Source organism: Erpetoichthys calabaricus, chromosome 2 (genome assembly GCF_900747795.2).
Source record: "Erpetoichthys calabaricus chromosome 2, fErpCal1.3, whole genome shotgun sequence".
NCBI classification, from domain to species: domain Eukaryota; kingdom Metazoa; phylum Chordata; class Cladistia; order Polypteriformes; family Polypteridae; genus Erpetoichthys; species Erpetoichthys calabaricus.
Window position 1 is genome coordinate 54,370,412 of NC_041395.2, and position 16,986 is coordinate 54,387,397.

A 16,986-nucleotide genomic window follows, 5' to 3' on the forward strand; every position below is an offset into this window, starting at 1 on the left:
GAAGACTCATCTGGGAATTCCAGATGTTGTCCGCGTTAATGGGAGAAAACCACTTCTTAAATGGAGGAACATAAAGACTTGTCTAAGATTTGCCAAAAAACTGCTTCTTGGCCCCTAAAGATTTTGGGGACAATGTTCTGGAGACTGAGAACTCAAACCTGGAACTTCTTGAAAGACAGGAGTCCTGTTACGTCCCACGTAAATCTAATGCAGTTTTCCACAATAAGAACATGTTGCCCACAGTAAATTGTGGTGGTAGAGGTATGGTGTGAGGATGCTTTGCTGTTTCAGAGCCTGAGCAACTTGCCATAACTTAGTGATGCATGAAACCAGAAAGTATTTAAAGAGAATGTCCGGTTGTTAGTCTGGGATCTGAAGCACAAGCACAATTGGGTTATGCAGAAGGACAGTAGTCTAAAGCACAAGGGCAAGTCTACCTCTATATGGATGAAAAACAAAGCAAAATTAAGGTTTGGAGTGGCCTAGTCAAAGTCCTAACTTGAACCTCATTGAGATGTTATAATGGGACCTTAAATTTCCAGTTTATAGTCAAAAAAAACATCCAATTTGACTGAATGAAAACAATTATTTATAGAGAAGTGGAGCAGAATTTCTCCACAGAGATGCCAAAGACTGGTCTTTTATTAATGCAAGCATTTGATTGCAGTTGTTGCCGCTAATAGTGGCATAGACAGGTCTTATGTTTATATCTGGGTATAAAGGTGTTGGTGAACCTTAATCCTTCAATAAATTAAAAAGTCATTTAAAAACCATATTGTGTTTACTCAGGTTGTCTATTGTATTATACAGAATTTGTTTTGAGATCAGAAACAATTAAGTGTTATAGATAAGCAAAAACAGAGAAATCAGGAAGGGGGCAAATATGTTTTCATAACACTGTATAGAATAAAGATTGATTGAAATCTGATATTTTGCACGTCGATAAATCGGTTTAGCTCTTTAAAGAGAAAGGCGGGATTAATCGGGATGCACAGGGTAGAATCCATTCTTTCCTTTAAAAGGTCTCACTGGCCACATTCAAGCATACACAACAGTGTTCTCCCCAGAAATTTTGTCCAGCTGGGTGGCATGAAAAAGTAGCCTGGCGGGACGGGGAAATTTGGTGGTGGGGAAAATTAAATGCACTATTTTTATTAGGTAATTATTATTAATTTTCCAATGCTCAATATGACTTCCTTTTTTTAAGGTTTGACACTTGTGCCAGAATATTTTTATTAAATTTAAGAAGTATCCAATTCAGGATCCTGCAACCCTAACAAAAATTTTATATAACAATTGTTATGACAAACCAAGAGGCACAAGTATTGTCGCTGTCAGGAAGAAAAGTGAAAACAATGAAAAAAGTATGGGAAACCTAATGAAGAAAAATTTAAAAATATTCTTCAAAGCCAACTTGCATATGCAGAAGGTGTCTTCAGTTAAATATGTATTCTTCTTTTCTTCCTAGAGGCCCAGATGTCTGCAGCTTTCCCATAATTATAGTCCCAAGGATCTGGCCCTCCAGGTCATCATGAGATTATTTAGCGTGCTTTGATTCATGCGATTTCTCAAACATGTCTTGATCCTTTTAAGGGCAGAAAATCCCCTTTCACATTCAGCTGTGCTCACTGGGATCACTAGCCCAATATGAGCTAGTCTGACTAAATTTGGAAACGACTCTTTGAGCTCTGTCGTTGCCATTTTTAGTAAAATCTGTTTTGGACTGAAGTCTTTGTATGATTGACTTCTGATCATTTTTGACGCAACTGTCCATTCTTGCCTGCTACTTTCATATTTTAAAATTGGAGGGCTACCATTTTTGTAGTAATGATTGAAAAGAATTTCAGCAGACTCACTTGAATCGTGAGTTTCTGCATTGAAAACTTTTGAAAAGCTGGAAATAATTGGCATGTCAGGGAATCTTGCATCTAGGTGCTTGACAACTGTCTCTAGGTATTTATCATATATTGCAGTTTTGAATGGCATTACATCACTCTGTGTATAAACAATGTGGAGATCTGACCATTCTTCTGCCAGACAATGATGAAGGCTTTGAAAATATCTCCCAGGAGTGTCTTTCAACTCCATGATGGACAATTTTGTGGTGAGCAAAATTGGCACAGTTTCGGTAAGATTGACATCTTGCCTTTGCCAAGCCTTAGATAAGTTGGACAACAATGGTAATACGTCTGAAAGCATCATCAGAGAGAAAACAAAATTGTACATTTTTATACATCTTCTTAATCCTTCAGCTGTGATGTCATTTCGTTCAGTGGCCTCTCTTTCCAGCGCAGCTATGACACTCATCATACACTGTCGTAGTGACTGTACTTCAAAGTCATGAGACAGCTTTAATCTGGGGAATGTTCATCTTAATTTGGGGAATGTTCAGAATATTTTGAATTTCCGTTAAACCAGCCATCCTAACTGAAGAATTTTGGAAGAAATAGAACAGCTGCCTTAAGATGTCATTCAGTTTTGTTAATTAAGGTACAGCAGCTGCTGCTTGGGTACTTGCAAGGGCCAATTGGTGGTTTACACAGTGGCAGTTGACCAAGAGTCCAGATTTTATAGTTAAGTAGTTTTGCCACACCTTTCTGTTTCCCAATCATAACAGCTGCTCCATCTGAACCTAGTTCAACCAGATTAGCAGTTTTCAAGCTTAGAGTGTCCAAAGTCTCACTCAGTGTGTTGGTTATAGTCTCCACTTTGCCATCAATCATATTGCGGGTTGATACAAAATTAATTCTGACCTCTTTAGTGACCTGGCAAACATATTTAATGTAAATAATTGTTTTACAATTGAGACGTCTGTGGTTTCATCACACAGAATACTGAAAACATTTTCAGCGTGTATATTTTTCAGTATGTTAGATTTTATTTCTGATGCTAAGACATCCAGCAGCTCCTGCATTATTCTTTCAGAGGTGTAATGTGCATTTTTACCAACATTGAGATGTTGTAAAAAGGAACAAACCATTTCTTTACAGTGTTCCAACAGCTTTTCAAACAACGTTGTATGTGGCAACTCATTTTCTGCCAACCAATACATGGATCTTAAAGCTCCCACAAAGGCATCTCTCTGTAAGTTATTTAACGCAGATACAGATCTTTCAATTTGACTGATTCCAGTTTGCTCTAGTACACGCTTTCCTAAAAGGTCAGCAGAAGACTCAGTGTGTGTTTTACTTTCTGCATGGGTCCAGCAAGCTTTCTTTTCGAATTCTTGTGCATGGCACGTTTACCCAAGGTAACTCCCTCCTTGGGGATGTTTGTTTGAATATTTCATGCACAATGAGCACCACATACCATTTTCTTTGACCATTCGCCAATCACAATCTTTAAACCATTGTTTATGCTGGATAATCGGTGCTTAGATTTATCAATTGACAGAGTGTGTGCTGAAGAGATTTCCCCAGAAGGACCAGCTTCTGCAATGTCTTTGTCTGAAATTGCCACATGAGTTTCAACAGGAGTTGACGCTGCACCTTCAGTAGTTTGTGACGTCTCTTTTCTGAAATAACTGAGCAGTGTTGTTTTCTGAACTCTTTTTTTGCTCATGTTGGTAAAACGTTTGGAAAAAATTTAAAATACCTATGAATAAGACTTTTGAGTAGGAAAGTGAGGGCCTGTTGGATATTCAATGCACACTTGCACTACGGCAGGGCAAGATATGAACAAAAAGGAATGGCAGATGGGTCACTTTAACAAAACTATGCAAGCGTATTAGGGCCACAGTGAAGAAAAAAAAAAACGATATGTCGAGAATAAAGTCTCACTACCATCCTGTAGACCTTCCCTTTCACTCTTGCTGATATCCGTCTTTCGCAAATCACTCCTGACACTCTTCTCCACCCATTCCACCCTGCCTGCACTCTTTTTTCACTTCTCTTCCACAATCCCCATTACTCTGTACTGTTGATCCCAAATATATAAACTCATCCACCTTCGCCATCTCTATTCCTTGCATCCTCACCATTCCACTGACCTCCCTCTCATTTACACACATATATTCTGTCTTGTTCCTACTGACCTTCATTCCTCTCCTCTCTAGGGTATATCTCCACCTCTCCTGGGTCTCCTCAACCTGCTCCCTACTATTGCTACAGATCACAATGTCATCGGCAAACATCATAGTCCATGGGGACTCCTGTCTAATCTTGTGTGTCACGAAAAGACACGATGCAACTCCTTCTGGCGTTCTCTATACTTCTCCATTAACACCCTCAGAGCAAACATCGCATCTGTGGTGCTCGCTCTTGGCATGAAACCATACTGCTGCTCACTAATCATCACCTCACTTCTTAACCTAGCTTCCATTACTCTTTCCCATAACTTCATGCTGTGGCTCTCAATTTTGACCCCCTGTAATTACTACAGTCCTGCATATCCCCCTTATTCTTAAATATTGGCACCAGTACACTTTTTCCCCACTCCGCAGGCATCCTCTCACTTTCCAAGATTCCATTAAACAATCAGGTTAAAAACTCCACTGCCATCTCTCCTAAACACCTCCATGCTTCCACAGGTATGTCATCTGGACCAACGGCTTTTCCATTCTTCATCCTTTTCGTAGCTGTCCTTAACTGTCCTCCTTGCTAATCCGTTGCACTTCCTGATTCACTATCTCCACGTCATCCAACCTGTTCTCTCTCTCGTTCTCATCATTCATAATCCTCTCAAAGTACTCTTTCCATCTGCTGAACACTCTCCTCGCTTGTGAGTACGTTTCCATCTTTATCCTTTATTACCCTATTCTGCTGCACATCTTTCCCAGCTCGGTCCCTCTGTCTAGCCAATCGGTACAAGTCCTTTTCTCCCTTCTTAGTGTCCAACCCCTCATACAACTCATCGTATGCTTTTTCTTTAGCCTTCGCCACCTCTCTCTTCACCTTGCGCCTTATCTCCTTGTACTCTTGTCTACTTTATGCATCTCTCTGACTATCCCACTTCTTCTTTGCCATCCTCTTCCTCTGTATACTCTCCTCATTCCACCACCAGGTTTTCTTTTCCTCCTTCCTCTGTCCAGATGTCACACCAAGCATCCTTCTTGCTGTCACCCTTACTACATCTGCTGTAGTTTCCCAACTGTCTGGTAATTCTTCACTGCCACCCAGTGCCTGTCTCACCTTCTCCCTAAACTCAACCTTGCAGTCTTCCTTTTTCAACTTCCACCATTTGATCCTTGGCTCTGCCCTCACTCACTTCATCTTCTTGATCTCCAACGTCATCTTACAGACCACCATCCTATGATGCTTAACTACACTTTCGCCTGCCACTAATTTGCAGTTTTCCACCTCTTTCAGAGTGACTCATCTGCGTAGGATGTAATCTACCTGTGTGCATCCTTCTCCACTCTTGTACATAACCCTATGTTCCTCCCTCTTCTTAAAATACGTATTCACCACAGCCATGCCCATCCTTTTGGCAAAATCCACTATCCTCTGACCTTCATTCCTCTCATTGACACCATATCTACCCATCACCTCCTCGTCTCCTCTGTTCCCTTCACCAACATGTCCATTGAAATCCGCTCCAATCACCACTTTCTGTCCCTTGGGTACACTGTTCATCACTTCATCCAACTCACTCCAAAAATCTTCTTTCTCCTCCATTGCACACCCAACTTGCGGGGCATATGCACTAACAACATTCATCATCTCGCCTCCAATTTCCAGCTTCATAATCATTCCTCTGTCTGACACTCTTTTCACCTCCAGAACACTCTTGACATACTGTTCCTTCAGAATAACCCTTACTCCATCTCTCCTCCTATCCACACCATGATAGAACAATTTGAATCCACCTTCGATCCACCTGGCCTTACTCCCCTTCCATTTAGTCTCTTGCACACACAATATATCAACCTTCCTTCTCTCCATCATATTGGCTAACTCTTTCCCCTTACCAGTCATACTGACAGCATTCAAAGTTCCTACCCTCAGTTCCACTCTCTTTACCTTCCTCCTCTCCTCCGGACACATCTCCCCCCCTCTTCTTCTGCTAACAGTAGCCCAATTTCCACCAGCACCCTGTTGACTAACAGTACTGGTGGCAGTTGTTGTTAACCCGGGGCATAACCAATCCGGTATGGAAATTTGTACTGTTGTCCGCATATTGATTTGGCAAAATTTTACACCAGATGCCCTTCCTTACGTAATCCTCCCCATTTATCCCAGCTTGGGACCGGCACGAAGAAACACACTTTTTTGTGAGATACTAAATAAAACTTGAGTGTCATGTGAATGCTGAAACATGACCCTTCCTAGAACAAAGCAGGAAATAATTTATTAATTTGGTTATATTTGTGTGATCCAAGACAACGCAGACATACAAATAGAATTTTGTATATTTAAAACATTTTTTGCAAAATGTTAGTTTTTATATTTATTGCCATTTTATTTGAGAATTTCTGTCATTTTCAAGTTGATTTCATCAGCTAAATAGCTGTTATTTTATTGTTACTAGATGATATTTGCTTTTATAATTTTGCTGATTCATTCCAGTTTATATATCATAACATTTGCACATATTCCAATCAGGATTCCTATAAATTAATGTATCAAGCATTTTTCAACTCCCCATTTGTGAGTTCATATATATTACTGTTACATGTATATGTCTAATTTGTAAGCTTTGCAAGGTTTTATTTGTTTGGAGTATTTTAATTATTTGGACATGAAATTTAAATAGACATTTTTTTTTCTAGTCTGCAGTGGGCCATGAGTACCAGAGTAAACTTTCCAAACATTGTTCTCAGACTGATTCAGCCAGAGGATTTGGGGGAAAATTTGGTGTCCAGGCAGATCGAGTTGACCAGGTAAAATTGATTTTTCTACACAAGATGTTGAAAATTGCTTCATGATAGATTAACAACTTCTTCTACATTCAGCGTAACTTTATATCTCTGTAATATGCCAAGAAATACAGTTATACCAGTTTGATTGATTTTTATGTAGTGTTTTATTTTTAAATAACTAGTAGTGTCCTATTAGTAGATGACAGTTAAATGTAGGAGATGCTGTAAACTGTTAAGTATAGCTCGCCTTTCCTAAAATATAATCAGTTTGTTTTTACATATTGTAATTTTTAAATATCTAGAAGTGTTAGTAATTATTTCTGACTTAAGTTACAGAAAGAATAAGACTTAGAAGGATCCTTGAATTACTTGCCAAGTGTTAGGATTACTAAAGAATTGAGCGTTTATCCAAGTGATTATGTTTATCTCATCTCTTTGATTTGCATCATTTAACTGATCATACAGTTAGGCCCATAAGTATTTTGACAGTGGCACAATTTTAATAATTTTGGCTGTGTGTGCCACCATAGTGGATTTGATATGAAGAAATCATCATTATATGATTGAAGTGTAGGCCTTCAGCATTAATTCAGAGGGTTTAATAAAAATATTGTTTGAGTCATTTAGGAATGACAGACATTTTTATAGATGGTCACCTATTTACAGTGTTCTCAAAACTTTTGGGACAAGACTGACAAGCTGTTCCATAGCCAGATGTGACAGGTCTCTCATTATTTCATTAACTGTTAAGTAGGTGGAAGGTGTGCATTTGATTCCAAGTGTGGAATTTGCATTTGGAAACTGTTGCTGTGAATTCTCAATGTGAGGCCCAAATAGCTTTCCATGCAAGGTAAATCAGTCCATCATTAGGCAGAAAAAACAAAACAAACCCCTCAGAGAGATAGTAGGAACACCAGAAGTAGTCAAATCAACCATCTGGTATATTCTTAAAGAGGAGGAACGCACTGGTGAGCTCTGTAACACTAGAAGGCCTGGACAACCATGGAAGGCAACTGTGCTAGATGATCACAGAATTCTTTCTTTGGTGAAGTATCTCTAGGAGGTAGGCAAATCCTTGCCAAAGTCTACAATCAAGAGAAGACTTCATGAAAGTACATACAGGGGGTTTTCCACAAGGTGCAAATCACTGGTAAGCCTCAAGCATAGGAAGGACAGATTAGACTTTACCAGAAAAAAAGAACAGTCCCGTTTTGGAACAGTTTTCTTTGGACAAATTAATCTAAGATCAATATGTACCAGAATGATGGATAGAGAAGAGTATGGAGAAGGGAATAAATGATTAATGATGTGTAGCATACTACATCATCTGTGAAACATGGTGGAGGCAGTATTATGGCATAGTCATGCATGACTACCAATGGAAGTCAGTCACTAGTGTTTGTTGATGATATGGCTGCTGGCAGAAGTAGCAGGATGAATTCTGAAGTGTATAGGGCTATATCGTCTCCTCGGATTCAGACAAATGCTGCAAAACCGATAGAATGACACTTCATTGTACAGATAGACAGTGAGCCAAAACATGTTTCAAAAGTGAACCAAGTTATTTTCAAGGCAAAGAAGTGTAATATTCTTCATTGGCCAAGTCAATCAACTGACTTCAACCCAACTGGATGTGCATTTCACTTGCTGAAGATGAAGCTTAAGGCAGAAAGTCCATCAAACAAGCAGCAACAGTACGTTGGAAACCCAGCACTAAGAGATGGTCATGGGTTCCAGACATCAGACAGTCATTGACTGGAAAGGACTTTCAACTTTCAATATTGAAAATGATCATTATATTCATGGTTGTTAGATTTTCTAAATACTTTGAGCCCCTTGAAAATGGGGAGACCATGTATAACAATGGTTCGTGCAATGTTTGTTAAACCACTTGAATTGAAACTGAAAGTCTGCACTTAAATCACATCTTGATTGCTTCATTTCAATCCATCATAGTGGTACACAGAGACAAAATTCTGAAAATTGTATTACTGCCAAAATACTTGTATGTATGTTTAAGGCATCCACCTCCTGGTCAGCAGGCTGAATGACTGCATTATTTGATCATATTTCTGAATTGTTTACTTGGAATTATTACATTGCAGTTCTTTGTAAATTATATTATTAACTTTTTTTTAATCTCTCTGTTATAGCTTTTTATCAATGCTTTTTTTTTTCTTTGCAGTCAGCAGTTGGGTTTGAATATACTGGGAAGACTGAAAAGCACGCTTCTCAAAAAGGTGCAATTTGTGTTGACTACCTTTTTGTTATATCACTCAAGCACTGGTTAACATACTTTTAAGTTTTTACATTTTAAGCTTCTTGTATATGTTGCATATGTAGATTTCCTTTTTTATAATAGTACTACTATTTTGATGATTATACCCTTAATTCACTTATAACTGAGGTAAATAGTGCAGCTGGTGGAAGGAAAATGACACTAGCATCTGACCATTCCTCAGATGAAAATATTTATTTCCTCTTCTTATAAGTGTATTTTTAAATTTCTTTGGAATAACTGCAGGTTATGAATTTCTCAAGTTCATGATTGCATGTAGAAAATAACAAATGACACATTGTAATTAATCAATTATTTTCTGAACCTGCTTTTTGCTTTCCAGAGTTGCAGCATCAATGGGCACAAGGCAGGAACTAATCCTGGCAGTTCCTCTCCTTTATAAAATATATTTCCACATTTGTCACCAATACAAAAGAATACGCAATTTTAGAAAATAGTTGTTTATAAATGTCATACAGTTTTTGCACAACTTATGAGTTTATTGCAGTTTAATGTTTTTAAAGTAACTGTCATAGTTGTATTTAATTATTTAGCACTTGTAATATTTTTCATTTAAGGTTAAAGACTCCAGTACATCATCTCGGATGTGAAGAATGTCCTGAAGTTTCATGTCACTTCAGTAGTGCAAGTTAAACTTAAGTTTAAATGTAGAAATATACTATCGTAGCCTCACATGTAGTTTTACATTATACAGATTCATGTTAAGCTCATTATCTAATTTTGGAGCAGTGCCCTCACTCATGATTAGCTTTGAAAGCAGCTGAATGATTCTGTGTATATACTGCATCTCCACAAATAAATGTATACACGCAGTTCATAGAAAGGGTAGAATATTACCATATTCATTTCTTATTGTCAAATATATGTTTCACATTTTTTGGTTTTGGTTTTACATAATTTTATAAAGTACAAGTTTCTTTCATACCACTTTCTTCTTTTTGCTCACATAGCAGCATTGTTTCTGGTTTAGTTAAAATGGAGTAGGGGGACCTTTTGGGGTTGGTGGTATGACAGAGACAGCTTAATACAGTAAGAATGAATCAGCTATTTTAATAATCCATATCTTTTCATTGCACTGAGCTCAATGACTTTGATCATTTTGAAGACCTGAAAGTCCAGCATTGGGCAGCATTAATAGGTGGCATGCACAAAATATTCAGGTTTTCAGCAGGATTTGCATCACTTTTAACAGTGCTTAAGAGAAGTGAGTCTGTTGCAAGTACAATATGCGCTTTTTCGTTCAGAAGACCAAACATTTAACTGAAGGAAAGTACTTCTCTCTCTGTTTTGACTGGCCAATGCAGTATTTTTCACTCACCGTGTGAAGGACACTCGCACACTCACTCACTGCACTGGGATACTAGTTTGACTCTTCTGAGTCATTGCATGTCACATTTGTTTTTATTGAGGTTTCCATTCACATGCTTAGTGACTCTGAATTGGCCCTTCATATCTGTACATAGTGCACATGATGGCATCCTGTCCAGAGGTGGTTTCTGACTTGCTTCATCCCATCCCTACACTCAGGAAATAAGTAAAAGTGTACAGACTTGTAAATTCTCATTGAGATTACTAAAGACCTCAGTTCACCATTGTGTAGGCCATCTTCCAAATCAGGACAATATAATATTCAAAATATCCAAATTCTCATACTAAGCGAGAGTTTTGTGATGCAAAACAGGCTTTAATTTGCATCACTTTAGTAAATGCTGCAGTGTTATTCTCTCTTTCAAACTTTAAAGTGATTTGAGAAGTTTTAGTGAAGTCATGGCACAGGTACTTCACACCAGATCACTGTCTTAGGTAAGCATGATTCAATAGAATTCATTCACTTAGAAACAGAATCCTGTTGCAGCTTGGTTTCATTTTGGGCTGGTTCTCTATCACTGATATGAAAAGAAAAGGAAATTTTAAATAGACAAGTTCTTTTCTTGAACACAGAAGAAAAGTAGTTCATTGTCAGCTAGAGCTTATTTTGTATTTCTTGAATGGAGTTAGGGTGTTGTACCGTGTTAGCCATTATGAATGTAAAGAAAAGCCAAGCAAAATGACACCTTTTATTGGCTAACTAGAAAGATTACAATATGCAAGCTTTCGAGGCAACTCAGGCCCCTTCTTCAGGCAAGATGTAATCTGATTACATCTGATTTCATCTGATTACATCTTGCCTGAAGAAGGGGCCTGAGTTGCCTCGAAAGCTTGCATATTGTAATCTTTCTAGTTAGCCAATAAAAGGTGTCATTTTGCTTGGCTTTTCTCTACATTGAATGGAGTTGTTTATTTAGTACTGGAAATTTCCTTTTACTGCTCATTTATTTTAGCATGGCTTCTGGCAGCTTGTTTCTGACCTCACAACGTGAGCTGCAGGACTGTTAGCTGGAGTAGTATTAAGTGGGTCACTTGTGTTGATTGATTTTGTGCTGCACTGTATATCTCTGTATAAAGTATACTTCAGTAACAACATTGTTTTTAAGTGGTGTTTTTCCAGTACCAAGAAGTAAGCTCAGAGATATACAGGTGAATGAGTCTATGGTGTCTTAGGTAAAGGTCTCTGTTGGGCAGACCAGAGTTTGTGAGACTCCAGGTCTATGTTTCTGATATGGATGTGAGCAGTATTGGAGCAGCACAAGGAATGTTCCAAACTCCAGTTTTCTCTGCACACCTCAGACTATACATATGGCAATTGGTCATGTCACTTGCAGAATTCTCATATGATTCTGCACTTATGTGAGAGGGGGTATATTGATAAGGGGGATGAGACAGAGTTTAGGAGTCAGATTGAGAACTTTGTTTCTTGGTGCAAAAAGATTTGACTGCAACTTAACATCAGCAAAACCAAGGAACTGCTCATTGAATTTCACTACACCAAAGAGCCTCTATGTCCAGTCACTATTCAGGAAGTGAATGTAGAGATGGCAAGCTCCTACAAGTACTTGGGGGGGTCCACATCATCAGTAGATCGGGCAGGTCTTTAAAACAGGAACTATAAAAGAAAGGGTAGAACTGTCTCTTTTTTGTTAGGAAACTATGTTCCTTTAATGTGGGTAGTAAATATTCTTCACATCTTCTACAAAACTGATGGCCAGTGGGATTTTTTTTGGTGTGCTGGGCTGGTAACATCACTTCAGGAGAAGCACACCAAGTCAACAAACTAATTAAAAGGGCAGGTTCAATTATGGGACACTCTGTAGACCCCCTGAAGATAGTAGCAAAGGAGAGAATTAAAACTGAATGCCATTATGAACAGTTCTACACATCCTCTGCCTGACACACTTAACTGTGAGTACTTTCAGTTAATGAATTATTTAGCAGAATGGTGTCAAGAAATGCTACTGGGACTTCTTTATACCAATATCAGTACACCTGTGTGCTGCCTCAACTGCGACTGCCAAATCAGAAGTTTTCTTCCTTTTTAGTCATTCTGAATTGTGTTCAGACTGTAGTATAGTGTGTGTGCATATATATTTATTTATTTAAAGAGCTTCTGTAAAAAGCCAAATTTCTTCCCAGGGACAAATAAAGTTGTATCTATTCACATTTTGGATTAAAATTAATTTGGCTGTTTATTCTTATCATGTCCCTCTGTTTATCCTGCTGCCAAACATCGAACTCTCCCAATAAAACTACAATTTCAGTATACTCAAAGTAATGCCAGCTAATATTTTCTATTAGCTGGCATTACAAATAACTCTGTGATATATGAAGCAATGGGGAGATCATGTAGGGCTGCAGTGTCTTCAGGTTTTTTTACAGCTACTTTTTTTTAATTACTAGGTAATTACTGCTCCTACACTTAGCAGCCTTCTTTTGCATTCATTTTAAATTACTTCCTTTTTTTCAACATTTGTTTCTTTTTTCCAAAGCAGCCGCACAGTAATGATATGCAAAGCAAGCTAGCAGATAATCAGCTAGGAGTAGAAGCTGTTAATAAGTTTTATTTCATTGTATGGCTGTCTTATTCATTCTGCCACACAGGCAGTTCCAAAATAGTTAGTTTATATACACACCTATATACATACTAGGGTGGCAAGACCCCCTGGCCCAACCCCCAGTTGCGGCCAGAATATTAGTAAAATCTGTAAATGTACAAAAGAAAAATTATTATTTATTGGAGTCAAAATCACAAAATTTTATAAATATGTAAAAGAAAAGTGATTATTTAACGGAGGCAAAATCATGAAATGAGAATAAAATATTTCCTGTCTTACCGATTGGAGTGTTCCTGTTAAATTGAGGTCCACTATGCTCGATGAGTATTTATAAGAGACTAAATAAACGATCCATTCGTTTTAACTGACTTTCTTATAGATTAAAAAAAAAAACTTTTTTTTTTTTTTTAAATAACAGGGAAAATCACGTGAAAATTAAAGTGGTATGCAGTGGGCCATTGTAACTCGACCTTCAACTGTCTAAATCACCTAAATACAAACATTGCTGTTATGAATAAATAAATAAAAACCATGACTTTCTTGATAATTTAGTTTATAATTTAAAAACGGAATAAGAATCTGAAAATCTAACAACATCACATTAAAGTTTGATAAATTCTGAAAAGAATGATACCATGTATATATATATATATATATATATATATACACACACACACACACACACACACACAAAATGCATTCGGAAAGTATTCACAGCGCATCACTTTTTCCACATTTTGTTATGTTACAGCCTTATTCCAAAATGGATTAAATTCATTTTTTTCCTCAGAATTCTACACACAACACCCCATAATGACAACGTCAAAAAAGTTTACTTGAGATTTTTGCAAATTTATTAAAAATAAAAAAATTGAGAAAGCACGTGTACATAAGTATTCACAGTATAAAGTTTTAAAATAAGCCGATTTAAAACGTGACAAAAAAGTGACATAAAAACGTCACATACAATTGTTGCACTTTTAGGCTTAGGATTATCTATTTATCTGAAGTTTCATTAAAATGTTTGATGGAGGAAAGCAGATAAGCATTTCTCAGTCTTTCAATAAAATGTTTATAAAGATGAAAAAAGTGAAACAGGTATTGTATAATGAACACAAAGGTGCAAATGGGATCAGGTTAGGCTGTTCATCTGTTAGCCCCCTTTGCGTGCCATTGTATCTTTGCTGCTGACAAGCAAATCAGTTACATTTAAAGGTATGTTCCATTAGAATCTGTAGTTAATTACTAATAAAGAGAAGGTGTCAGTAATGAAAATTTTCAGCCATTGTGGCCTTCGAGGATCTGGATACGACATCTCTGCTTTAGTGTGATTTATAGTATAGTACAATAGTGCAAATGATCGAGTTGGGTTCTGTTTTTTTGTGTTGGATTATTGTTAAATATTTGATAAATGCATATTGTATTGCTATCAGAGAAGCTTTTGTGGCTGACAGCAGTCTCTTATTTTAAATTATTTTTTTTGTACAATTGCATTTTTAAATGTTTATTTAAATAAAATATGATCAAATATTTAAATATATTTACTTTTATACAGAATTTTAGTATTGTGTTTATCACACTAATTATTCATCTTTAAAATCTACAGACTGAAATTGTTTACTTACAATTTTGCAGTTAAAATCTTTTCTATGGTAAGATTACTAGTGATGCTTGCATTTCATTTTTTTTATTATTAAATTGGTGTCAAAAGTTTCTTCCTACTTTGTGTCTGCTGCTGGGATTTGTTTTGGTTCCAAGTGACACTGTAGTGGAATGAGTGCGTTCAGAAAAAAGGGTGAATTTTTGAAATTATTCAAAAGCTTTTCCTACTTGACCTTCTCATTGTTCTTTGCAAAATATTTTTGTCAGATTAATTAGTGAAAATGTAAGTTTTTCTAACATCAACTTATAGAATAGTCATGAAAAAGTAGAAAGAGTAATGATTCTACAAGATAATGTTGCCATTCTACAAGATAATGTTGCCACCTATTTTATAGAAAATTTACTTTATTGTATTTAATGTGTGTCTTTGTGTTTTGCTTTTAAATCTGTAATAACTTTAGTTATCTACTCTATTTTCTCTAATTATTTATGTTGCACTCATAAATGTTCTGTTAGTATCAGCTACTTTCAAGTGCTTTTTACTCAGTTTGGAAAGCATTATTCTTTAAATGATATACAGATATTTTTAATTGCAGATTATTCAAAAGGCTTTGGTGGAAAATTTGGTGTGGAAGCTGACAAAGTGGACAAAAGTGCTGTTGGATATGAATATCAGGGGAAAACAGAAAAGCATGAGTCTCAAAAAGGTTGGTAATTCATTGTCTTATATTTGTACTGATATTCATTACAAATATTTAATTATATTTTTTGTAGTTTGTAGACTTGGACAAAATTACCAATGGACCAATTAAAATGTAAAATGTTGTAGCAACTTTTTAATTGTGTTTCTTGTTATTTTGGATCCTGGATCATCAGAGTACAGAGCTCCAGAATAATCCAGGGTGATTTTTCTTATTCTGTATGAAAATAAACAGTGTTTGTAGACCGTATAATTCACTACCACAAATATACAGAGTTATAAACACATCAACAGTAGTTGTTTCCTCCCACATTTAAATTAAATGCAGGCTAAGTTATTGCATCAGTGTATCCTGCAGTGGATGAAATACCATCCATGGCTGTTTCATGCATTATATCTAATGCTGCTATAATAGGTTGCTGCCCTGCATTAGAATAAGCAGGTGAGTGAAATTACTTGTAATCTTCTGTGACTGGCCATTGTAAATTTGCAAATATTAATGTCCCCATTTTATAATATTACTTAAAAATACATATAAATTTATCAATAGTGAAGGATTGAAAATGCACTGTGATACATGTACAATGTACATTTTAAAATACATGTATTCCCAAAATATAATTTTTTTAAATAACTCTTTGTGGGTTTTTTTCACTTCTCAAATACAATGCAGCCTTGAGTCAAACATAAGGAATGAGTGTCAAATGTTGCACTCCAGCTGCTTTCTGCTATGAGTAAAGCTGAAATGTTTAGTAGAGAGCGCTCACATTTTAAAAGTACTATAACCTGTCATTTTCAGTTTTGTACCATATAGTCTGTGCTTGGTGTCAGTTGTTTTCAGTGACCATAATATATTTTTGCCAACCGAAAAGTTTAGTACTTTATATTGGTTTTGCAGTTAAGTGAGTGGTTACTCAGACCTAATTTTTTTGCTACTTGCTGAATATGAAATCTGTGGCATGTTTTAAGTTTAGTTTAGGTATTGAATAAAAAAACCCGGGCAAATAAAAATGAAGTGTTTTAAAAGGTCATTGCCAAGAATTATTAAGGGGAAAACAAGTTTTATAATAATGAGCAAAACTTTCTATGCACATCAAAATAAACATGGGTAGAGTGAGTAAGTTAGATTCAACAGTCTATTTTAAATATGCTAGTAAAAATCTTACCATTTGTATCTCTCACAACAAATGCATTAACTGAGTAGGATTGTAAATTACATAGTACATCATACCTGTTAAAATGTGTACAACTTTTTTAGCATTTCATTACAAATGTTATGCAGTTTGTACATCAGTCTGCATTATGATTGACACACGTGTAATTAGCAATTGATTCAAGTCTTATGAAGCAGTTTTTTTAAATACTGATGAGCAATGCATTTTTCTCAATTTTATTTTTGTAGCGTTTCCAAATAAAATTCATCAATACAGATTCAGTCATGTTGAGCAACATAAATCAGCTCTGTAACTTAGGCTGTCCTATTGAAGAATAATTTAGGCATTTCACTATTAAGGCACATTTTCGTTTGCCCCAAGTGCTTGCTTTAAGTGAAGCTGCATTAACACATTTTTTTTAATTTAAAAAAAAAAAGAAAGAAAAAAGTGTCTATCCAAGCAGATTACTAATTTGTCTCCAGTCTGAACATGAAATTAAAACA

The 16,986-nt window shown here is 36.3% G+C and overlaps 1 protein-coding gene across 2 annotated transcripts in view; it reads left to right on the forward strand.

Annotated features, from left to right (window-relative positions):
- LOC114645899 (src substrate cortactin-like) overlaps positions 1-16,986 on the forward strand; it is an 87,658-nt gene that overhangs the window by 36,204 nt on the left and 34,468 nt on the right. For both annotated transcript variants that reach the window (XM_028793810.2, XM_028793811.2), the window contains exons 5-7: positions 6,710-6,820; positions 8,985-9,039; positions 15,226-15,336. In XM_028793810.2, the coding sequence (XP_028649643.1) occupies positions 6,710-6,820; positions 8,985-9,039; positions 15,226-15,336 (277 nt within the window). The remainder of the gene's footprint in view (positions 1-6,709; positions 6,821-8,984; positions 9,040-15,225; positions 15,337-16,986) is intronic.